This window comes from Falco peregrinus, chromosome 3, assembly GCF_023634155.1.
Source record: "Falco peregrinus isolate bFalPer1 chromosome 3, bFalPer1.pri, whole genome shotgun sequence".
In the NCBI taxonomy this organism is placed as follows: domain Eukaryota; kingdom Metazoa; phylum Chordata; class Aves; order Falconiformes; family Falconidae; genus Falco; species Falco peregrinus.
In genome coordinates, this window is record NC_073723.1 from 70,379,592 (window position 1) to 70,405,739 (window position 26,148).

The 26,148-nt window shown below is 40.7% G+C and overlaps 1 protein-coding gene across 4 annotated transcripts in view; it reads right to left on the reverse strand.

Annotated features, from left to right (window-relative positions):
• Window positions 1–26,148, reverse strand: part of MBP (myelin basic protein) — a 120,139-nt gene that overhangs the window by 19,725 nt on the left and 74,266 nt on the right. For all 4 annotated transcript variants that reach the window (XM_055799463.1, XM_055799464.1, XM_005240306.4 and 1 more), the window contains exon 4: window positions 256–686. In XM_055799463.1, the coding sequence (XP_055655438.1) occupies window positions 256–686 (431 nt within the window). The remainder of the gene's footprint in view (window positions 1–255; window positions 687–26,148) is intronic.

Consider the following 26,148-nt stretch of genomic DNA (forward strand, 5'->3'; position numbering starts at 1 on the left):
CTCAGTAACATTTCTAAAGCCACCTGGATTTCTAATACTCCTTGTTACTACCCAGAATAGCTCCACTTGGTTTTTTTGTTGTTGTTTTCAGTTTAAAGCCAAACATTAAGTTACACATCTGCAAGTACTATCTTGCTGGCTAAGTCAACTCTTGCATTGTAGCAGTTTTAGTCGTCCCCCCCCCCCCCCCCCCTTCCTTTTTAATTGTACTTTATTTTGCTGTAGCTGTGCAGTTCTCTACTCCTCAGAGCTCACCTTGCCCGAGCCCCGCCGGGGAACATGTCTTTCACCTCCAAAGAATCTGCCCAGCGAGTCAAGTAGACCCGAGTCTCTGTGCCTTGGCGATCCATGTCTAGCATGGTCTGTAGTGCTTGCAGATGCCATTTTTGATCCGTGCCGGAAAGAGGAGCGTTTTTGTGAAGCCATCAAATCCGAATTCTCTGAAGCTGCTGCACTGTCCTCTTGGATGGTCTGTAGCTCGTCTGACTCTGAGGGCCGATCTTTGAAGGTGTTGTCCTCTCTTCCTGGGGCATCTCGGGAAAAGAGGCGGATCAAGTGGGGGCGACCAGTTGTGTCAGCTGGGTTGGCCTCAGGCCAGGCATTCTTCGGGTCTGCTGTGCCTTTGGAGTCTGTCACCGCTGGGCTCTTCGTGGAGGTCCCATTGTTCTGGTTCACATCTGCCTCTCCTGCAAACAACAAGGATGAGATATGAATACAGGCCTGTGAAAAACAGCCCTGGAACAATGCTGCTTTCATTCCCTTGCCTTGAGATGCTCATTTCATACAAAACCCGTAATATGTGCAGTTGTAATGAAACTATGTTCTCTACCAGCCTTTAAGAACATTAAGCTATCTTGGAACTGAAACCAGGATGATGTTCTCACACAAAATTTGCAGTAGTTCTAGGTGGTTTTTTCATTGAGCACATTTCTAAATAGATCAATAGGTTGTTCGAAGCACAACTGAAACTAACTTTATTTGCATGGGAGTCTCACTGATGAGGAGGCTTTCAGTGAACAGTCAGAATTCCCGTACTTTCCCTTGAGGACTACAACTCTAAGATGGTGCCATTTTTCTCCAAAACAGGAAAAACCACCCAATAAATAACTACAGCGACACTGCAGGACTGTGCCTTCTGAAGTGCAGGCTCCCTCTCCATAATGTCAGAGCTTTTGTACCTGAAGGTTTAGTCCCCATCTGGAATCCCTTACTCACACTTGATTGATTGATATTGAAGTTAAACGAGGGGAGGCTTTTTTCACTGTTTAAATTGTATTCACTTTAAAAAAGGCAAAGAACACTAAACTGCAATTTCTGCTTGGCCTCCCATGACAGTTTTTCTCCATATACGGTCCTGAAACTCGGCACACGACGTCCTAGCACTGATGCTGAAGGCCTATAGCAAAACTGTCTGATTTGCATTTAGTGCTTGTGAGATCTTGACAAAAACAATTATCAGAAACCGATGAGCTTTTAGGCAAGAAAGGTGCAGAGACAGACCTCTATGGTGTGAGATGTCTGCTGCTTTCTCCACAGTTGTGTTCTGAAGCCCACAGTAAAATACCTGAAAAGAATCAGCTGCAGCACACTTTAACACCGAACCTGTAGTAGCTCCTTCTATCAGTGACAAAAAGATTTATGGAGGGTTTTATTAGTCTATACTATTACTCGTACTGTTCTAATGGAAACTGCGCCCACTGAGGAATATGTCTTATCTCCACAAAATACCAAAAGAATATTACTAGGTCATTGCCTGAGAAGCAACCTTCAGAGCAGACACCTCCCACACACTCACTCTCTGTCAGAAATGTCTTTTGCAGTTAACTGGGCTCAAAAATTTCACAAGTAGCACTTAGTCAGATGTTACCTTTAGGGTCCTCTAGTTACCTCATTACATCCCCATTCGATTTGGTCCTTGTTGCCGTGGGAGGGATAGGATCTGGCAAAGACCTACGTTTTCAAAGTACTCTGGGTTCAAGTATTTTGCTGATTCACCAGAGCAATTTTCGACTTGACGTAGTCATTTTATGATTTTGCCCACCCACAGGGCACTAAAGAAACCTTTTTTCAGGCTGAGAATAAATCTGAAATAATTTTATGGATAATGACACAAGACAGCAATGATGGCCTCAGCAAATATATACTGGTAATTAGGTTACAATTTGTTGTAATCAGTCAGTCTGCTACAGTTTTTCATAGAATAATGTAATGTGCAGTTTTGCTGTGTAACTTTTTTTCTTTCTTCTGTATAAACTACCTAGAAAATGTTGAGGAACTTCAAGAAAATTTTCTTCAGTTAAGACATCTGAAAGTATTTCTTGGGAATGCAATGATTTAACCTATGGTAATGGTCACTGAAGACCTCATCAGCATGGAAAAGGAAAATACTTCTTGGCAGCTTCAGGATTGGGGTTTTCCTGAAAAGATAGTTTCAAACTTATCAAAAACTATTCAAGTCCCAAAATTATTTTCTTAATCAAACAAAAGAGAAACTAAGATGGATATATATGAGCATTCTAATACTGCAAAAGATTTTAAACAGCAACTCTAAACCTAGATTCTATACCATAATACAAATCCATTCAAGGACAGAAAAAGAAAAACAAACAAAAGAGCTATTGTATATAATTAAATGCATTAACAAAACACCAGAGCATCTGCATACTAATATTTTTTACAACAGTTGTTCTTTGTGTCAGTGAATACGGGTATTGGTGAGCAGCAAAGAAGGGTATTTGTGCCACAAAAGTAGCTTCTCCCAATGCACACGCAGTGAGCTATAAAGTAGAAATCTTTCTGTATGATTTATTTCAGTAATGAAAGCACACATCTCAGTTTTCCTCTGGATTTTCTGCATGCTCTAGTCTTCTCTAATACTTAAAAATACGTAACAGAGAGATGTTAATATTTGAGCTAACTACTCAAAGTCTTCAAGTGCATCTAGCGAGACAGATCACTTTAAATAATGTCTTAAGGATATCCAGAATTAATGGCGCGTGTAAACATATGCTTATTTGTTCATTTAAAAAACAAGTATTTAGACAACTTCTATTAAAAACCATTATAAATGCTGTCCATATGATACCAATATGCTTTTTTTTTTTGTTGTTTCTCCCTGCAAGATGAAGCGCTGTCGTTAATTAATTTAAAAAAAAGCTGCCCAGGGAGGAAGAGGTCTTCAGGCATTATTTTTTTTAAACCCTTCTAAAATGTGTTGAAGAGTCAGTACAGCAGAACGCATTGCCATAGGCATTAGCAGAAGGCTATTAAAGCATTGTCTATTCATATTTAAGTGAGTAAAGTCACTGAAAGCTGTGCAAGTGAGACCATGAGAAAAGCACATCCTCACATTAACCCAAAAGCAGCAGGAGGGAGCCAGATGCCACGCAGGGATTTGGCACTGCAGGCGTGGCTGAGGGCCACTGCCAAAGGCAACGCCACCTTTCCACTTCCCCTCGCCCTGTGCAGCTCCGGAGCCTGCTGCTGGCACGATTTTCCCTGTGCATGTTGGTCAGAGCGAACAAGCCATTTGTTCCCTCTATACACAGTGACTCCCAAAATGAAGGAATATAGGTGGACTAAAAATTCTTAACAGTCGTTAATGAAACAATATTAAACCCAACCCGCCCATTTCTCACTGGTCACTGTGGTAGCCCCTCCTTGTATATAAAGCCTGTAGTCATCTTCCATGCAAAGGACAACCTGGAAAGCGGTTGTTCAAGAGTTTTAATGTGTTAAAATAAAATTAAAAAAAGGACTACAAGTTTTTCATCTCCTCCCACTCCTTCCCAGTCTTGCTTTCTTGCAGATACTTGTAATTCCTCTCACATTCTTACTGCTGCTCCCTCTACAAATGCTGTAAAATAAATGAGGAAAATGAAGCTGATAAAAGCTGAAGCATGTTTCCCTTCCGTGGCTTCTCAAGAGAGGCTCAGTTCAACAGAGTCACAGCGTACTGCAAAATATGATTGTAATAGTACATAAGAGCAGCTTAAATATTTGTACAAAATCTTAAGAATTAAATGTTACTTACTTGTTACAAACACCATAAAGTACACTAATCAAATTTATAACACCAAATATTTAATATGTTTTATCATAACTAGGACAGCTGTGACGGATCACTGATTTCCTTTTTCTTGGCTGCCTTAGGGTATAAAGATGAAAATTATTTCGCTTAACTTTAGGGACCTTTTGAGTCAACTTTTCATTTTAGATTAAGTCATGCATCTTTATAAAGCAGTGCTCTTCAGTATTTGAAATACAACTTGTATTTGTCCTTTTCTATTTTTTTTGTCCTTTCTCTTCTATAAGATGACAACTGGATAGTTAGATATCATACAGTAAAGTTCTCAATTCTGAGTCAACTGTATTTCAGTATGTTTACTGGAAATGCTGGTAATATTAAGTAAAACATCTGGAATTTTGTACTGATTTACCTGGGTTTAGTCACTTGAACAACAAAAGGACACGCCTAAAAATTACGCAGCTTTGTAACACCTAAGATTTCAAGATCTTCAGTAAGCTGTAGTAGCAAGGTGTATGTGCAGTGTATCAGGAACAGTTTGCCCTGCATTATCTAAGAGGCTGAAAACCACTATTCTGCAACATGTGGCTTTTAGTAACATTCGTGGCAATATCGGGACATTTGAAAGAATGAAAAGGTCAGAAAAAGCACATCCATCATTACTTACATATAAGCTGCAGTTGAGGATATCTGGGTTCCAACTCTACTGTTGCCCAACATTTTGCCTTTCCTTTTCATGAGGTGAAGTTCTCCATAAACAGGACCTTTAAGGAATTGTTTTGCAGGAAGTACAGCATAAGGCACCGCTGGGAGCCCTAATTCAGCTCTGTCTTTGGATACTGTCACAAAGCCACACTTCCACTTCTGCTGCACTATCACACACCTCACCCCAAACTAACATTCTGGAGTAGATGGGACAATGGAGCTTTGGATGCACGTGTAAATGAGGAGACAGAACATGCAGCAGTAATTACACGCTAACCTACTACAAGAGCCAGGATCAAATAAAAATCAGGCCAATTTAACACTGAATTTCCTTGGAAAAAGGATCCAACTATTTGGTGCTCAACTGTGTCAAGTATCAAAGGCAAAGTGCTGCAAAAACTGTTCATCCTGCAGGCTGGTGCTGGTCATCCAACCAGAAACAGCAAGGCCAGCCCTGACTTCCAGCCAGAGCCCTGCCGCTGCACCCAGGAGTGCTGCACGGCTCAGCATGCAGCGGGAGCACCCACTGATCAGACGGAAAGGAGAAAAGGGGATGAGAGAATGGGTGCAAACCAGTAAACTGGTGCGCAGAAAGGTTCAGCAAACAAGGCTGCGGATCTCCTGGTCATTTGCCAAGTGGCTTTAAAAACTACAGGAGTTTCCAATCAACATGCTTGAGGAGGTTCCACTGCCTCCCTTGAGCACCAGCGAGAGGTACGACCCAGTTCCTGGCTTGGACTTGCACTGCAGCGCAGCTCACAGTAGAATGGACTGTCTACAGCCATTAGGCTTCACTACAGAAGTATTTGGAGAGAGGGAGGAAAGAATTATGTCTGCATTGTTAAATCTGAACTGCAAATCTTTATTTATCCTCATTATGCTAAGAGATTGCAGACAAAAAGTGGTGCTCAGCCTAACTTCACTAATATGGTTAGAAGGCAATATGCCATCAGACATTTCACTTCACAGATCTAATTACTGGGTTTGTCTGATGCTTGTCAAACTGTTGGAAATGAATTTTGAACAAATATTTCTGTTTGGAATCGATGGCATGCAGCATAATTGTGAAACAAACAGTTGGTCATAGCTCTGAACACAACTAGAACCAATCTGCTGGTGCATTTAGCCTTTACACAAAGATTTTTCCCATTTGCTAACAGAATGAATGCAGAGAGAAATGCCAGTGTGTCTCATAATACAGATTCACATGCGTTTAACACTTCTACTGCAGTTAGCCAAGAGTTTGCTTCCACTACAGCCCACTGCCCTCCTTCCTCCTTGCCAAAGCTTGTAACTTTCAGGGAAAAAATTCCACCCAAAGGCAAATTTTCTCTATAGCTCCAGAGTAACCGAAGGAAGAGTATTTTTCTGCACAAGACACTCAGCTTTTCCTATGGGCTAACGAAGCTGTAGACCAAACCGCCACAAAAATGAGCAGCCATCTGCTAAGCATAACATGCACTCCTTTGACTTTCTTCCCTCACTGCATACATTAGACCTTACAGAGCATATAAGGCTGTTACAGACAAGAATAAAGGTTGTAAGGGTGTTTCCATTCCACTGAGCTGAGTACACTTCTACACTGATCTGATGAAGCAGTTAACAAGGGGTCTGTCATGGCACAATTTTCCTTACAATCATCCATAGTACTAAAAATACAGTAAAAAGTGGAAAACCCCACTCGACCCACTATAGACTCCTGAATACCTGTTACTACAGAGTTGTATTTACTTCTGTTGAACTAAGCTGAATAAAAGACCAAGTTTAGTTCTGTACTACATCTTGGCTCAGTAAAGATCACTGGCTAAGCCTGCTGGAAAGGATCACGCTGCTCTTGGTAAAGGCACCACACATCGTTAGAGCTGACATTTAGAGACCGCATTGCTGTGGCCAGATGAATGAAACTTCCACTTAAAATTGTACAAGAGGAGCCTAACGATTACTGCTTTCCCTGAATCCCTGATACCTTGTTGGAATATCAGTTCTCAGCTGTTCTCTGCAGGCAGCGTTATGCCCCTTGAGAGCTACTGCCAGACTGAAAAACAACAGGTCAAACAGGATCTATAACTGCAAGACCCTCCCTAATGCCAAAGCCTTGGCACAGTTGCTTTCAGACCCATGAAAGATCTCATCTCTCCAAGCCCTCCTCGGCAGCCTCCCGCTGAAGAGCAGCCACTGAGGAGCAGAGCCTGGCCTTGCAGCAGAGTTCGCTCGAAAACACAGAAATGTTTTGTAGAGAGAAGGGAAGTGCCAGTTCACATCCTATTATGGAAATGCCTGTCTTTGCAGGTTTAGCAGAAGAAAGGAGTGACGCTACGTCTGTATTTTTTATGCTCATATTTTGAAGGAAATAAATACTGCATCCACTCAGGTAGAAAAGGAATTTGTACTTTTTAGCCTAAAACTATGCTGTAGGAAAAAAATTACAATTGCATAGGAGAACGACAGTTCCTTCAGATACTACTTACTACGTATGAAAAAACAAACACAATTCTTCTCACTTAATTTCTGATACTAACCTAAAATATATTCCAGATCTGCTGAAAAAAAACCTCAAACACTTGACATACTTCAGCATCAATTCACAAGTAAAAGACCCAGTAAAATCCCTCCTGAAATGACTAACAACCTTGTTTCCAAGGGGCCAGTCGATTAAAAACTTGCTGGCTGCCAAAGGTGTCTGTAACACTAGTGCTGTTCTTTTGACACCGGCAGAAATAAGCCTTCCAAGCTGACCTGACAGTTTCTTCTCAGTTGCCTCAGCACAGCAGACACTAGGTCTTGTTGTCATCCTGAGATGTACCATTTTCAGGACCTCCCTCAGCTACATGGAAAAGACTTCTCAGAGCTCAAGCAGGAAGCAGAGCTGGAAAGAAAATCTATCCATGAAGTAGTTTATCCTGAAGGTTGCCAGTGTAAGAGAGGTAATCTGCCAGAAACATTCTCTACTACACACAGTTGCTGTTGATCTGTATAATCAAAGTCATCAACACCCTGCTTGAGGGACAAGAAAGGACTTTTAAGATTTTAAATACGGGGCCTAATATATGCAATGTTTGTACAAACAGTACCAGTTTGCACGGGTCACACAGAATCTTCTTAAAATAAATAATTCTTTCAATATGGGCAGCAACTGTTTCAAGGTCATATTTATACTGAGGCAAACCATTAAATTACATGCAACACGACCTTTAACAGCAAATATCATCTGCTTTCCTGTATTTGCCTCTTTCATTTCAGGGTCCCAATGCTTAAAAGCTAGGTGATGAACGCAACGTAGAAGTCAATACACACGTATTTAATCTATAAAATTAGTGCTGGATTATGGAATGATAAACAGTAAGAAGTATTAATTTTGCATGATCGTTAAGGTAATCAACAGCCAGATTATTTTTTCCTTCCCCTAAAGTCTGCTAGACTATTGTCCCAGACAAAGCGTTTAATATTTACTGTGAACCATCACTTGTTACAAAAACACTGGTTTTGTGATAAATGAATCTCTTAAGCATCATTCTGTAGTAAAGGTAACGAAGTTGTACTTGTCACTTAACAGCCTTTGGAAGATGGATCCCTGTAACATGTGGTACTGGCACTGTGGGGAATTGTTGCTGTGGTGTCTCTTTTGGTAGGGTAACTATACTGACTTTTTCAATTTACCTGCTAAAACCATGACACAACCAATCAATGACCAGGTGAAAACACACAGGAACATGACATCTTGCTGGAATAGTGACATTCTAATAAACATGCCCAAGTCTTATCTCGAATTAGCAAACAACACATAATTCTTAAGTTTTGCTGACTAATCATGATTTAAGAGGGTTGGTTCTATGAAACATATAAAAACAAAAAATACACTGTATAATCATTACAGCTTGCGTTCAGCATTATTATCCCACTGAAGGCAACTAAGTTTTACAGTATCACAGTGTAAAAAGCAGTAATACTGGCTGAGTCAGAGATTTTTGATACACCATCACCAGGAGTCCTCTTGCTGGAAAACCCTTCTGTACTGTCAGGCTTTTCACCAAGGCACACCCAACTCCTGGCATCCACATGTCAGAGATGTGAAAAACACTTGTAGTCTGTGCAGTAATATCCCAATGTTGCAGTTTGTGCCCAAAGCCTGGATATTAATAGGAAGCACGTGTGGTTACTGTGGTCTGAAATGCATTAATATCCCATTACCCACTGTGAAGGGCTGCTCTCTGGGAGCCAGGTTTTAGACTTGATAGAGAAAAACAATGTCATACCTTCCCCAGAATTGTACACCCTGTATTATCTAAGTATCCTCTTTCCTCTCAGTTCTCACCGAAGAAACTTAGCCCTTCACACAGATGCTCAATTAAAGCAGCACAATGAGTAGTGGCAGCAGCTGAAACAGCCATGCTCGTTCTGGCCAAGTCAAAGGGAAGAGATCAAAGCCAGCCAGTCAGCAACGCATTTCAAACCATAGGAATTGTAGCAGTAATTGCATACCAACTCCATGTGTTCTCCTGTTATAGATGATGCTGAAGCTTAAAACTAGAGGTACAGCAGGCCTTTTTTTCTTAAGCCTACTCTGAAAGTCACACCACATTCAATGTGCAAGAAACCAGCTGGGGGGCCTAAGTTACACATTGTCTTGTCGCTGCGCTGAGCTTAATTTCTTCCTCTTCTCCTGTTCTAACGGGGTTTTGTAGTACAGGCTATATATGTATTTCTGCAATTCCACGATGCATCTTTGTAAAAAGTTACCATTTACTCCTAACTTTTGAGGTCTTGCCTTCTACTGGGCCATCTGCTGCCTTTACCTATCGACATTGACCAGCTACATGTAAAGAAAGCCACCTCATTGGGAATACATGGCACAAACCACTGCAAAAATAAAACAGCTTTGCACTCTTATTTGCCTCACGGGGGTGTGAAGGTGCTGTATGCTTGTCAGCACATTTAAGTAAAGAAATATGCAAGTAAAAAGGGGTGTTCAAAAAGTTAAAAATATCCCCTGTGGGAAAACAATTTTTCATTGTAATTAAAACCAATCCACTTAGCTGCACGAACTGCCTTGCACTCTGCGTGTTTTCATAGAGTTGCTCACTCAGTTATCTGTGCCACTGATTTACAATGAAGAGCTGAAACGAAGCCCACACGGTGGCCTGCCCTTGCAGAGGAATGCAGCAGTGTAGGCCTGGCTTGCAGCCTCTCTCTCTTGTTTTCCCGAACTTCAGGCATTGGCTCCATTTGCTGAGGGTTACAAAGAAGAGTACAGAAAACAAAAAAGCCTGTGGTTGAAACCAGTGGGACTTGCTATGGCAGAAATTTGGAATCTATGAGAAGCATGTGGCAATTCTCCACACAGCCCGCAGGGAGTTTTTAAAAACTAAACCGAAGAATTTCAACCACCCACCAGTTTCAAATAAAAATGTTCCTTTGTGTTACTAGAACATATAGGTTTGTTTTAACCTTGAGTATCTCACAAAGGACCCTCCCACAGCAAAGTGAGCTGGGGAATCGTTTGTAACTAGCAATCTCACATACTTAAAATAAGTATACTTAAATCACCTGTTTGATCCACCAGCATTTAAAAATGTCTTTAAAAATTGTGCAACTGACTAGTATTAAACAAGCATTGCTTGATTATTTCTCTTTTCTGCTCCAGTCATTGAGGCTAAATAATCATTAGGTTGCAAAATCTGTACTATCCCACCCCCTCCCAAAGGATTAGCACAACAAAATGACTATGCTTACATCAGATTTCACAACAACATCCACTATCTCTGGTATTTTCCAGTTATGTTTTCCTGAAAAATAACCTGTTCTGGCCAGTGAAACTGAATATACAATATTACAGTTAGATTACTTTCAGAACGCCATAGAGAAACGGGGCCTTAAAAATCAGCAGAACAAGAAATGTTGGTGAAACGAGTGAGGTGAGGATAGTGACTGAACCAGCTGGTTCAAAGGAAGTTGCTCAGAGCACAAGCAGCACAAATAGCTGTAAAATATTTTCTGTTAAAATCCACCATGTAGCCTCTCCAAAACAGGGCTTGGACTTGACACCATTGCTGTTTTTTCTTGACCAGGGTGAAAGTGTCCGAGTGATAGATTATTTTTTAGGAAGTATAAACTGCAGAGTAAAATACAGCTGTAGTAAGTTAAGCAAATATGCTAACTTTAAGAAACACACTTTGATTGTAACCACAGGGAAACTGCTTACAGCGTGAGGCTACAAACCCCTATTTATATGAACAGCATTTTAGTCCCACAGACTAATACTGTTCATGTGTGTTAAGTTTCCCAAGATCAACTACCAAAATCTAACCCCAACAAAACACTTTACAGTACTGAATATAGCCTAAAGTACTGTATACGAGTTCTTCATGTTAAAAAAAGAAGACCAAAAAAAAGACAACATGAATGTTTGTAACTCCCCCAAATATAAAGCAACGATCTGCAGTTTTGGAGACAGAACATCAAAGTTTTATTTCCAAAATTACAAGCAAATTACAAGAATGTGGCAGTCCTAGAGAGCACAGCACACAATGCAAGCTGGGTATGTGGTAGCTGTGAATTACCTGCAGGATGCTGTACTCAGTATGTTTGAAATTTTCATGCAACCTTCAGGTGTACATTGCATATCTCTGGATTTCTTTCTTTTGCCCTGCTAATGTATTCTGAACTGAAGCTTTAAAAAGACCACTTGATGTCAGGGAATCACCATCATTATAGAATTTGCAGTAAAGGGAGTTACTTTGATAGTTTTTAGAAGAAAAATTTTTCCAGAAACTTCCAAGACACACTACAGTCCTATAAATGACACATTTGGAGTATGAAGTATATATTTCCTAACATTTCTAAAAATACCCGAAATACCCAGGCACAGATAAGCGTACAGACCATTTCCCATTGTGTTGCACTCTTGCACACGTAAAACAAAATTCAAGATCTGGCTCCATAGAACACAGACAAAAAATACTCAAAAAAGCCAAGAAGAGGCTGTAGGGGGATGTTCAAGGCTGCTGAGTTTTCTACACTCAGAACAAGTACCCAAATGTTAGACACTGTATCTGTCTGACACTATCTTCACTTCAGAATTAATTTGCACCTTACATCTGTGGTGAAAGGTCAGAGGAGCAAAAGAGAGCAGGAGTTTCTTCCAGCTGCACAGAGTTTTGTTCACGAAGCTTGTCACATCCCAGAAGCTGATGGATTACTGTAAAAAAGACGTAAGTACCGCTATACCCTGTGGGAGGCAGAAGCCCAGCTGGTGACCCCCACCTCCCACCCACTCTGCCCACCATGCCAACAGACAGCAGCTCCCTGCCCCATGCAGGTGCAGAGACCCATGTTGTGACCTGCATCTCCAGCTGTGTCCAGGAGGGAAAAGCCATGAGTTCCTCTGGGTTCTGGGACAAAGCAACGACCATGTTATAACACACCTCCAGCTCACCCCAAGACATTAGCAGTGGAATAAGCTCACGACTCTGCGGTGACAAGAGCCACACCAGCAGCTGCATCCATGAGGTGGAAGACTGGAGCACCTGTGTGCCCTTTGGGGAAGCGGAGGACTAGGTCATGAGCTTCAGCTCCAGTTCAAGATCCCTGTCCAATATGGACACTGTGTGTAGTGGTCATCTGCAGCTCCAGCTCTGCCTTTGGTAGGGACAGTGAGAAAGTAATTCTGCCTACAAGATTGGCAGCTAACTGCTGATTTTAAAAACACAGTAAACGCTTCGCAGATGTGTCACTTGAGGGATGTTCAGCATTTCAGATTTTAGTCTTTGCCTGTCTGACAATGCTTACTCTAAACAGATTTTTTAAATGTATTCATATAATAATATGGGATTCTAGAGGGTGACATTCAAAATGATTGCTCTGAACTCCGAAGATGAACCCAAAAGCCAGAGAGATAATCAGAGGACTAATTCCACATGCCATATCCAAAGTCATGTTGAGAAACCACACTTGAGAACTGTGACAAGGACGCTGCTGAGGAACAAACTCCCGAGGCTGCGTTTGGCTGGTCTTGCAGTTCAAACTCTCTGCAGGCCCTGGCACAAGGAACACAGTACCCAGGGATGATGCATCCTGCTGACTACCATGAAGGGAAGAAACAGAATTTTTGCCACCATGCTCTGCCTTCTTGTCACAACAGCTTTGTCTGGAAGCTGCATAATGGAGGATGTCAGCACAGACCTAGGAGCAGAGCCATGGAATTGCCGTGACAGAACAAATGGAGAGTATAAAAATATTGTAACACATGCAAAAAACTACCATTTCTTAAACAATTAGCAAAAATGAGTTCAAGGTCTTCGTATTTTTCTAATTTATATAATTTAAAACCCAAGAGTTTTAGAGGTAGGTTGGATCATACAGCAACCATAAACTCTTCAGAGCCTTCTCAGTGAAGTGATTTCCTCAGTGAAGAAATTTGATATCCAAAGAAATATTTTTCAGAAGGAAAGTCTAATATATGCCTGAACAATTGATATGAGATTTAATTAAATGTCTGCCAGCCTGGCAAAAAAAGACACATTAGGATGAAACCTTATCTCCAGAACTTATTATAGGGTTTACAGGAGGCAATATCTTCTTCATAATAGCCTCAACTGCAGTCCTAAAACCAGAATAAAGAATACTTGAACCAAATGGGAAGTTCCAGCAAATGTAACAATGAATACAAAGGACTAAAGCAGTCTGCACTGACTGAATTGGCACAGGGTCTTAGAGCAGAGAGATTATTCCACAGAAAGAACATAAAATATTGGCAGAGAGCTGAGAATAAGATGTTTGGAAGACAGATACCAGAAAGAAAGAGATAAGTGTTTCTTTTGATGATGAAGAGGTTAACAAGAAAGGTGAACTCAGACCTTTACAGCCAGATACAAATCACCCTGTCTGTCTATCCTGCAAGCAATGGCCAGAATTTAGCAGGGAATAAAGAAACATGTTACAAGAAGTCACATGACAAGACCATACACTCCGCAGTGAACCACAGAATCCACAGCCTTAAATATCTGGATTTAAGTCTTCCAGCCCTGAGGGAAAGAACCGTATTTGCACTTCTGATTTGTCACACCATCTTGCTGCTCTCGCACGTCAAGCACCCTCTCCCTCTGTGCCCTGCCACCAGTTGCCAGTCCTTCCTCCCACCTCCTCTTCACTAAGCTCCTGGACCAAAGCTGCTGCCCGAACCGCTCTGCTGTGCCACCTATCCCACTTCCACAAGCTCCACCTCCACGGACATTGCAATCCCTCACCATACTGCTGCAGGCTTTAGCAGGCTTCTTCTGGACCAAGTTCCAGTCATCTCTGCACAGCAATTCACCTCTGAAACCTCTCCTGGCTGTAAAGCCTACCTGCCCAATACCAGTCAGAGTGGTCAGAAGCTAGTACAAGGAGAGCACACATACTCATTTCTAAATCAATTAGAAGAGTCACAAGACTAAAGCACCATCTCTCCTAACTTACCCTGTCAAATGCTTAAAACCCATGTACATCTTATGACACTTGGAGTTAACACAAAATGTCTAAATTCAAAGGGTTCCGACTTGGAAAAATAAATACTGCATGGGCTTTTGCCCTTTCTCAAATCCTTCTGCTACTCTGGATTACTGACATTCGTCTGCCCTAACTAAGAGCTTTCAAGGTCATTTCACAACACATTTCACAAACATCTTTCCAGCAGCACCCCATCAACCCTCTAGAGCTCTGCTAATGGAGCACTGCTGGATCAACATCTGCCCACAGTTCTCTTACCCAGCCTTAACTGTCACCTGGGTGGTGCCACAGATCGATCCAGGTTTGGAAGTCTGTCCTTTCTGCACTGAAAGAAGAAATACCTCATGTCTCACCCTTCCCAGAGGGATTTAAATGGCTGCACTAACACGAAGATCATACGGTGCTGCCTCCTCTGTGTCTCAATTACAAAGAGGTTTCTCCTCATTTCATGTTACAGGCTCATCTATACAGGTAGTGCATGAAAGGAAACCAAAACTCTTCTATTCTGGCTGGCAAAATTACAAGTTTTCCAAAGCAGCCTGGGCCATGCGTACCACCTGTGCAGCATGAAACCTCTCCATTTCTAAAAGACATGTGTACATGATGTTTGCTAGATTGAGAGCAAATGTACTCTGCCCATGTGGCTTTGAGCAACCTGGTCTCATGGAAGGTGTCCCTTCCCATGGCAGAGGGGTTGGAACTAGATGGTCTTTAAGGTCGCTTCCAACCCAAGGCGTTCTATGATTCTACGATCAATTCAACGTCATTTTGTTTCCATGCACTTGAGGCCAACTGAAAGTTGTACAGCTTCTCTAAGGTACAAGGCATAAGCAGTTCAATCAGAAGAGTTCCTGACAACTAGCTGAAGCTTAGCACAGTGCTAACGTGGCTTCCCTCTGGCTGCAAAATACAAAGCACTCAAGCTCCAAGTTTCACAGCATGCCTGAACTGGACAAAAGTGCAGTGCATAGACTTGTTTCAGGTTCTTTCCATGGATTAATCTCCAGTACACAGCATGGGCAATCACTAACTCAACATTTTTCTGCTAGAAGATCAAAGGAAAAACAGATGAACTTAGCACAGTGGTGGTCATCTTTCACTATTTTTAAATATTTAAGTGCAGCTCACCTACTGTTCTTTGCTACAATTATTTGTAAAACTAGTGCATGACTGAATTTTACACTGTAAAGTTTATCAATAAGGACAGCATACTTTTATAACATACTATTTATATGCAAATTTTATGTCCTTATTGTATACTAAGTGAAAGCAAAAAAATTAAAATTCCCTATCCTTTTCACCTTCCCATGTTCACTTCTGCTTGTTTCAAGGTAGATACTTTAAGTCATCTTTCTCAGCTCCGCTTGCAGAAACGGTACAAACTTTTCACCTTACTGTAGTACTTTACCCTGATACCAAACCTCCTTCTGTACATAGGGAGGCAAGTTTTAATCTCTTCTTCCTCAGGCCAATACTCTCCGGACCACAAAACGGTCGTGGTTGGAATGGACCTCTGGAGATCACCTAGCCCAATCCCCTGCTAAAGCAGGTTCACCTAAAGAGGTTGCACAGGATCACATCCAGGCAGGTTTTGAATATCTCCAGAGAAGGAAACTCCACAACCTCTCTGGGCAGCCTGAACTGGAGTTGAACTGGGGTTCAACCACCACGGTTGAACGCAAAAGCCACAGGCTGCCGTAGACCAATCTTCCTGCTAAGCATTCAGTGGTCTTCAGTATAGCACTTGATTTAATTTGTCTTACTTCTTTTGCCTTATGTGATTTTTTTTTTTGCCTAAAATACGTAAAATAAAGTCTTCAGAATATATGTTTTCCTTTGCTGAATTTCCAGGTACAAACATGCACGAGGAAAATTACCTTTAACAAGTTAAATTGAATCAATACGATTTCTTCATGCAAAGTGACAATTGCTGTCAATCTGCAGGGTTTTTTAAAGATAAAAATTAGTTAGAAAACTCACACAAATGTGTTGTTCCCTCTCTGCAAAACTAAACCACTCCAACCTCCAGTAAGTGCTAGAAGTTTCCAACCATCAATTTTTCAGGCTGTTTCACCTTCAGAAGAAACATTTCTTAGAATCTTAGTCCTATCTTTCCTCACCCCAGAACACAGGTTATAGCAATGAATGTACAGAGATCTGTTTATATATATACACATTACAGTAGACCGAAGCAAGCTCAGCATAGAGAAAAGCATTTACTGTGCTAACTACTGCGGTAAGTGGCAATGATGGTAGTGTCAATTAGCATGGCCATCAATGCAGCCAGAAAAATCTGCCAAATGAAAACAGAATTCCTGGTGGAATCACTAAAGCACATTCATAGGGAATCAGTTTGTTTAAATCAATGCTCTATTAGAAGAAATAAATAATATCTCAGGAAAAATCTGAATCCTGCAGTAGACTTAAGATTCTTAGTTGGCAAAAGCAGAAGGTAATGGGTCCTAGCAACACATTCAGGCAGCACAACAAACTCTGTGGCACTGGGGGAATACCAGTCTCTATTAAAAAAACCAAGAAAATTTATGCAATTCATCCCTTTAATGAAAAATACACCCACACACAAACATATATATAAATAATTTCAGTTGGATTTTATCTGAGATACAGTATGCTTTTAGTCAGAAAAAAATCCAGGAAATTATTAGGAAATCCCAAAGCTGTTAGAGTAAATCTAGACATACAACAAAAGTCCATTTCTGCATCTGAACTAACCATCTGTCAGAATAGCCATTTAGATTTCTGCTTTAATATTTTAGTATCCAACCTCAGCTATTCTAGGTCTTCACAGAAACTCCATCCCACTCTCCACCATTACAAACCACTTCTAAGTTTATTAACAAACCTGTTCTCATCTAGACTAGGCCACATTAGACATATTTTCTATACACTAGCAAATCACAGATATTAGATTATAAATAATAAGGGTTTTTTTAAAGAGAAAAAAACCCAACACTTTTTCTTTTTGCTGCTGAACACTTGTGAGCTGTACCATAGTTCTAAATGTGACTCAATGCTATATGAAGAACAATGGTGACAAACTGTATAAAACCGCGGCAGTGATCGATGGTACTTTACACAATATCTGCTTTTCAGTAGCAGCATTCTAAGAGTGAAAAAACTGCTTGCACAGTACCAAGCCTTGTACCAGTTCGTGGGAGTTACTGCTATTAAAATAAGAAGGAAAAGAAAAAGAATTCAAAAACTTTATGTTACTATTTGAGTATGTATAAAGTTACTTTTTATGTGACGAAGGACACATTCAACAAAAAGAACTACTAGTTCCTTAGACTAAAATGATAGTACGATCGAGCTACATGTGATCTGAAATATTTTAATGGATAACAAACTCTATAAACACAATTTTCCCAATGTAATTTGGGTATGTTCCTCTCAATCCACCCACCAAGTATAAGAATGAGTAAACCCACCACTTCTAGAAGAATCTACGGAGAGTATGAGAGTGATTCAACAGGTTACACCAGAAGGCATATCACAAGGCAGCACCTGTATACAAAAGGCGCACAATGTCACACATTCCTGGTTACCCTGACTGAAGATGCAACCCCAAGAAGCCAGGCGATACCCTGCCTGCCTTTTGCAGGCAGAGATTGCTCCACAGACAGCAGAAGTCATGTCACAGTTGTCAGCACCACACTCATCCCAGCCAACAAACCTGGCTGATGCCTGCAGTGGGCTTGGTGGTGCAATAACCTGGATTCGCAGCCTCCAGCTGGCAGTTCCTCAGGTGCAGCAGACGTGTGCCTGCCTGCAAAAGGCTGAACAATTAGCAGTTCTAAACTATGCTCCATTTGTGCTTGCACGACAAGAAACATGTGTGGGCGCCTGTGTGTGCAGGAGCACTATGTGCAAGCCACCATGTGTTTCTTAATTTAAGAAAGCAACTCTACCTTGATTTTCTCAGCGAGGTTTTCATTTTTCTACCTCCTAGGAAGCTGTGCGGACAACTCACGAAAGGTAAAAATGCTCCATAGACAGAAAAAAGCTGTGTTAATCTTATCTCTGAAAATAAAAGGTCATTTATTTCCCAGGTAAATGCTTTAAAAACATTTCCGTAGCCACAAATCATGATAGTTTGGCAAAATAGTCTTTCCTATTCACAGTCTGTGCTATCCCACAAAGTTATTCAGCATCCTTTTGAAATATGTAAATAATGCAATCTATTTATAAAGCCCTTTAAGTTTGGTTCAGTTCTCAATTTAGGACGTAGTCCATCGTAGTGAAGCATGGACTTTAGTTATCCTGAGAAACCAGCCTGCCAAGGGAGTGCCACAGACCGTAGGTGCTGGAGGATGTACAGGAAAATTGCCCAGGTACCTCCAGATTTGTGTTCATAGATTACTGATGAGGGTCTCATTTGTCTTCCCCACTGAAAGCCTGAAATACTGAAATCAAGAAAGAATGGTATAATAAGAGGCAGGAAAAAAGTTAATTCTGTCTTTAGTAACTGTGAAGAATAGTTTGGAAAGAACATGGCTTAAGGTTACCTTGCCAGTGTCCTGAGTGCACCAGCAGGCTCTGCAGCCTTTTCCCACCCACACTGGGAGCTTACATACCCATGTTCAAGGTCAGCTCTGCTACAGGGCGGCTGTAGCCCAGGCTCAGACTGCTGGGAAGCAGCTCAGTTAATAGAATGATCTGCAAGAAGCCTTCCAAGGTGGCCTGGCCTGTGTGACACTGTCCGTGCCCAGCCTTGTGTCACTGAGGTGGGACCTGCCAGGTCACTGAGATTTGCCTGGCAGGCACCTCGCTCCAACAGCCGTCCCTGGTGCCACCCTGGTGCCCTTGTTTGGGTACCTCAGGTGCCTGCCCTGCCTGCCTTGCTGTCACCCTGGGTCCCAGCCTGCCCCTTGTGCTGGGCAGGCCACTCCTGCTGCTCCCTTGACAGCCTGAAAGCATCAAAATGCGAAAAACAATTACATTAAATTGAGTACCAGTTTATTATCTTCAGCCTTCAAAAATCACTAAAAGATAACCAATCTGCTCAATCTGATGAGCAGAAAAACAGAGGGTTCCACCTTGTTTCCATCTCCACGTCAATTTACAGAACTGCCTCCAGTACACCCTGAATTATCCCAACTAACTAAACAAAATTAGACACAGAGGGGTGGAATGTCAAGGATATCCCTTCCAGCAGCAAAGAAGCCCACCAAGTACAGTATTGCCAGAGAAACAAATGCGCAAACAAAGCAATCACATACTGATGAGCAAACCTAAATACATTTTACAAAAAAAGAAAATAAGTAGTTCATAATTAGAACAATAACTTGCACTTGCAACAGCCTCCAGCTCTGCCTGCCTGCCTTTCAGAAAGTGTCATAAAGAAGCATTTACTGAAACAAATCCCCTCCTCTCTACCCACATCTCCTGCTGACAATTCTTTCTGTGACGTTAAGTAAGATAGGTCTATCAAGCAACAAATAAACTAGAAGAGACCTAATATTTGGAATAGAAGAATATCCCCCCCATTTCTGAATTCCCAATTTTCTACTCAAGCAAGGAAAATATGGTTTTGTATACCTGAAAGGAATAAAATGAAGGCCTGTATTCTTTGCAGGTGGCTGACACAACTTGGCTGAAATCAGCAATTATCAAATTATCCTAGACTTCTATAATGGTACAAGCAGCATGTTGCAATGCATGTAGAAAATGAGAAGAAGATACAGGATAACTTGATTTGGAGTTGTATCATGCCATTATCTGGACATGTATTCTTTTTCATACAAATCTAATTTATGATTTGCTACCGTTTGACTAGATGATTGCAAGCTGAAGTCATGCTGGTTACATCTTTTTTTCATTGCCTGGTCTGCCACATAATAAAAGGCTTCAAGCTTCCTGAACACAGTTAACAGTGAACTGAAGCGGTAGTTCACATTTAACTCGTGCATGCTTTGTGCGGTCCTTGGAAGTTGTATGGGGCTAGCTAAGTGCTACCTATCATCACCACCACCACTAACCAGCAGAAACACTGCATAATTTTCAGCCACTCTTCTGCTTGCACTGCGATCTCCTTATTTCCTTTAAGATTATTTTGACTGGTATTCAAGTCATTACAAGCCACTTGAGCTCATGCAAGTGGCAGGATCTATTACACCCAGTCCAGTTCACAGCCACTTTAACATAAATGGATAGATGTACAGCCTTGTATATCCAAGATGTATCTTGTATACTACCACAAGTCTCAACTCTATTGAGCCATGCTGTGAAAAAACCATTTGCACCTGTACAGCTTGAAGTCAGCATAGACTCACAGACAACTGAGACCTATTTTATGTACCAAAAAGGACTAAGTTTTGTAAGCAGAATCCTTTTGTCAGCAATATCGTGCATATACACATACATTAGCAAATGCCAGCCTACCTGCTACCTGAAAAAAGGCAATTCCCTTAATAAGCATAAACCGTAAATAAATGGATAATGTCAGCAAAAGGCAAGGGTGGATGTGCTCCAATACAGAGGCACCACATACCTGAGGTTACCTTCTGCCAGTGAAGCTTCTCATGGTGGGCACACACAGCTTCTCTGGCAGCACCTACACAAACATGAGCATTTCTAACCAAGAAGTACCAGCAGCATTAAGCCTGCAGAAGGGTTAGCTGACTAGTTCAAATATGCCTTGAATGGTAGCCAGAAAAGGAATCAAAATGAAAAAAACCGAAATACTTTTAAAAGACTTGGTGATTGAAAGAGGGAAATTTATTCAAAGAGACTTTTCAAGTTTTGTAACGCCAACTGAAATAGAGCAAGAGGCTCTGCTTCAGAAAAACATAGCACTTGATGAATACCATTGCACTTGAATGCTGACTGGAGAGATGCCAACGATGCCAATGATACCAGAGAAGCAGCTAAGTAATGTCTTTTCCTCCTTTACAGAAAGGCTGTTTGCCCTATGTGATCTGTAAAAAAGTTTAAAAAAAATAACTGAGTGAACATTTTTTACCTCTGACCGAGCATACGTATCAGGGACTACATGCTTCATCTCTCATATAGGAATGACACAGTATCATGATTCAGAACTAAGCTGATGCATGCTTGGGAAACATCCATCGTACCGTCCAAGCATTCCTTAGTTTTTCCTGCACCTATTTTACACAAACTGAAATCTGACCAAGGCTAGTAATCACTGCAAATCTCTAAAGAATTAGGAGGCAGCCTTAGCTGTACTTGCAGTGGCCTGACTGTAGGAAAACAGTCTGTCCTCTTTGTTCATACTGGATGCATTCAGGTTAGACACCCGCACCCATGCTACATATCAGGAAGTGAGCTCTGACACCCTCTGTCACCCAGCCTGCACATTCAGGTTTCTTTGACATGGGAACACAGACACAGGGGTGTGGAAGGGGGGACTGAAGGGACTGTGTGCACACAAATACAGGGAGAAACCAGGAACCAGTCCCAAGAGAGAGCTGGAAAATGTTCCTGGGGTCCTTCAGTTTAGACAGATCCTTTGTATCTCATTATTCTCAATTTTAAAAGAAGGGAGAAACACTTCTTTGTTTGCAATGGTATACATACAAAATAAATCATTTACTGAGAAAGAATTTCAAAGTACAGAAATAAATCTTTACATTCCAGGATCAGTTATGTGCTTTATCAGCCAACTTTTCTATCCCACTTAGAATGTGAACTCTGGTATTGAACCTGCCCAAAACACAGCAACAAGCAAGTGCTCAAAGCTTTCCACCTATGATTATGGCCAGTGTGTGAAACAATTTCAGACCGAGATCCAGTTGCAGAAGAAGGAAACATCCTGCTCCCCTACCAGCCGAAATATACTCTCCATACCCGTACAATTCTTTTACTTTCCTTCTCTTCCTGCTCCATGCAGTCATAACAAATAACTGCTATGTCTCTTCTTTCAACATACTATGGAATATATTCACCCAGAGCAATTAAAAAATGAGTGGTCTCCAAAAGTGAAATTATCTTTATTGTGCAGTTACTGCCTTAAAATGCCCCCCTCTTTGGAGAGGGCTTCTGCATGGCTCTTCATCAAATTGCTTTTAAGGCAAACATTGATACCTGTTAGCAGGCCAACTTTCAGCTTTGTCGCTAGTATGGCCAGGTTGTTTTGGCAGTAAAGTCAAATGGAAATTAAAAACAAACGAGCCAAATGTCTAACCACTCTACCCTGTAAATAGGTTTTGTTTGAAATGGGCTGTGTGTGGAGGAGCTGGCAGTAAAGCAGTGGCTGTCAAGTTCTGCTTTAGGACTATTACAGCTAACTTAACCAACTGTTCCAGTACAATGTATTTAAAAAAGTAAAAACAGTAGCAAAAGATCAAATTAGTGGGTAGCCAAGTGAAACTGGACCTTACAAACAGCTGCTGTTCAAGAGTAGGCACCCTTTTAGCCACTTCAACTTGGCTGTCCCCAGTTAGGGACCCTACTGCAAGCAAAACTGGAAAAGTTGAGCGGTGTGGTGTCACTATTTCACCTGTCAGGTTAGAGCTCACATGCAGTCTGGCATCAATTATTTTGAACCTCAAGTCTTCAAAAAAACACCTGGTACAAACTCGCAGATGTCAACAGTTATTTTACATCTCCAGGTTCCCAGAACATGGCATTTGCAGGGTGTTTATTACTAACGCTTGCATGGTCCAGATTTTTCTAGTCCTTTCCTTCCATTTACAATATTCTTCTTTGAGACTGAGCCATGAATGTGAAAATGCTTTAGGATATTCTGCAGATCTCACCTCTCTGCTTAGTGCTCTTTGTTATTTACAATACATACAGCTTATGATTTTTCTGATAATTTTTCCAGAGTATTTAAAAATTCCCTTTAGGTATTTAAGAAAATCTACCCACAGCACAGAAATTGCCTGCTTAAAATTTTTACATCTGCTTTTTATTTTGTACCAGTTCCATACTCTATAAAAGATAGGGTAACATGCTGTCAATTTATCATGCATTTTCATCTGTTTTTTTGTTTAAATTTTAAATCTGAAGCAAAATAGTAACCCATAGGACTCAAAATAATTAAGAAAAACCATCAGCAGTAGATTCAGACATTAAAACTACTTGTCTATGTACTAAAAAGTATTGCAGCTGGATATTCAGAAAACTGGCTGTGCTAAACAGCCTCTGCAAGATAAAACAAAACCAGAACTTTCTCACCTCCCCATTGGGACTGTAGTTATGCAGCATTCTGTTGCTACGTAAATAACCACTTGCTTTTGGACTCATCGGGTGTGTTTTGCTCCATCAGGAGAAAGTAAGATTGAGAAGGGAGAAACACGTGCAGCTTTTACTCATCAGGAATCATTAAGCACAGCTTGTGGTAGGCTCTTCAGCATGTGATTAGTAAACCTGGCAACAACGGTACAAAACTTGTGTTACTGTCTCTAAAATTCCTCCAAGGCAAAACCTGAAAATTCAGTGTCAAGGGCACCTATGTATAGACCTGTAAGTTAAATAAATATGAAGTGGATGGGAAAAAAAGGTCATGTGACAATGTATAAAGAATATCAAATGCATATGCCCTCATCTTGCGTCTCTGGCACTCTAAAAATGCAAAACCTAACAAATTGTGTGTTCCCCGATTATAAGCTGCTCAAAACCAGCCATCATAGCCTATTCTACTGGGATAAGCTGGCAGAAGAGGAATGTCAACCAGACTGTCCTACAGGGTCAATGGTATCGTCTGTGTGATTGGTCTCTGTTAAAGATGCCTTTGTTAGAAATACTTTTTACTGAAAGTAAAGCAGGAGTTTTACTTCAAAACTTTGATGTTGGGCAGAGTAATCCAACCCAAACAGAGCACAGTAAAACCTTGAATTCTGCAAGATGGTGCCTCAACTGAGAATAAGAGCACAATGGTGAAGACAATTACTCACAAGGCAGTAGAAATGAAAAAGCCAAGCGTAAAAATACCTTAAGCTCAAAGCCACTATATAAACCAATATATTAAAATGGCTTGATCTTCATCTTTACCCATAAAAAAACCCTACTAAAATTCCATTGCAAGACACACTGCTTCAATAAAACCTAGTTTTCAATTTTAATTTTAAGCAAAATAAAACAACACAGGAAATTCACAGCAATTACTTTTCCATGAAGAAACGTTTAAACTTTACGCAGTTGAACAAAGTTCTCGTTAAATCAACTGCACTCCAAGTGCAGACTACAAATGTCTCAATCTATACAGAGCTCAATTTCAGACAAAGGAAGCTGCAAGCAACTGTCAGCCTAATTTGGCTGGATTTAACAGCACCGAGGGACTCTAAAGCAAAGCAGGACATAGTACAGAGTACATGCGGATTAACAGCTGGTATTGGATTTTTCTGAACTACTAAGAGAGAAATATTGGTGACAAACAAGTTCCTTTAAAACTACTAATCAAAGCAAAATACTCTCTTGGAGTAGTAGCATCAGTAGGAACAGCTAGTGAGGACAGATTCCAGACACAATAATAGGTCATATTTGAAACCTAGGCTAAGACTGAAACGCATCTCCTTTCCTAAAGGGTACAGACAAATCTGAAATACAGATAAATAGTGTAAATACAAAAGTGAAAATATGTTCCTTGGTATGAAGATGGTAAGCTGACAGCATCGGTCTAATTAGCAGGAAGCAGGGCGGGGTGGGGGCTGGGGGGGAAGCCAGTAAAACTAACACAAGGTGTATCGATATTAAGTCAAGGCCCATTTCAGCAGCTGAGAACTAGCAATTTTGCTTAAGATTATACCCCTTCTTGTTTTAGATTTTAATAGGGCATGGGCACTGCACCAGCAAAAAATGTAAGCACCTGATCTTAAACAACTGTAGTTTACAATCATCTACTTTTATTCTTCTTTATCTAGAAGGAAAAGATTAGGTAATATGAACATCAAAAACCACAAAACATAGACAATGTTTGTATTTATTTTGCTGTGTAGCTGTGCAACAGTTGCATGTCATACAAATACATGTTTGTACACACGCATACACAACATAAGAAAATATTGGCTTTGGTTTTAGTTTTCAGATTCAAAGAAAAGAATTCCAAAACTGCACTGATTTAATTAACATTTTTTAAAGTTCTTAGGTTGGCCAATTCCTTTGCCTTTCAAATACATACATTCAATCATCGTACATTGGCCAAAGTCTATTACATGCTTAAGAGACTAATACCAAGCCAGTACTGCTTTCTTAAGGCTTCAGCTTTTCAGGGATGCCACATGTTTGCTAAATCCATTTAATAAAAGTTCTGTTAATAACCATAAAACCAAAATAACTTAGTTCACTTTATTAGTAACCACTGTGGTGGCTCAATCATAATAAGTTAAGATCTCTGCATTACAACGTACAAGGGATTTGTGGTTTACAGAATGTACTTCAGCACGCAAATACTTCCATGGCAGAAGTATTTTTTTTCCCCACTGGCATAATTTTACTTTAAAATTGTTGCTACCTAAGCAACTACAAATAAACCCTCTCTGTCTAGTAAGCAGGTTACAGACAATAGGTCAGATTCCAATTTCAACCAAGATTTACATTTCTACTATTTGTAAAACAAACGAACCATTCAGTGATGACAGTATTTTAAGTTCTGGAAAGTGTGACCAACTTGTAACAGCATTTACCTGGAGTCATATTTGTAACTTATTTTGCTGTTTGCAAAGATAGTACACTTCTCTTGATTCTGACTCTGTGTATCTTAGGCCCAAATCTCGTTTGACTACAAGGACTTTTATCAAAACAGAGTATAATTTGTTAGAAGAAACTTTTCAGAGAAACTTCCTTTTTCAAGGACATCCTGTTGCAGAAGATGTTTCTAATCCCGACTAGAACTTGTTATTACAACAGAATGTCTACAACAGTCCTGAGCAGTGCTGTTAACCCAGGTCATCTCACCAGTATTCATCACTGCAAGGCTGGAATATTTGCTGGCACATGGCTCGCTGTGTCAC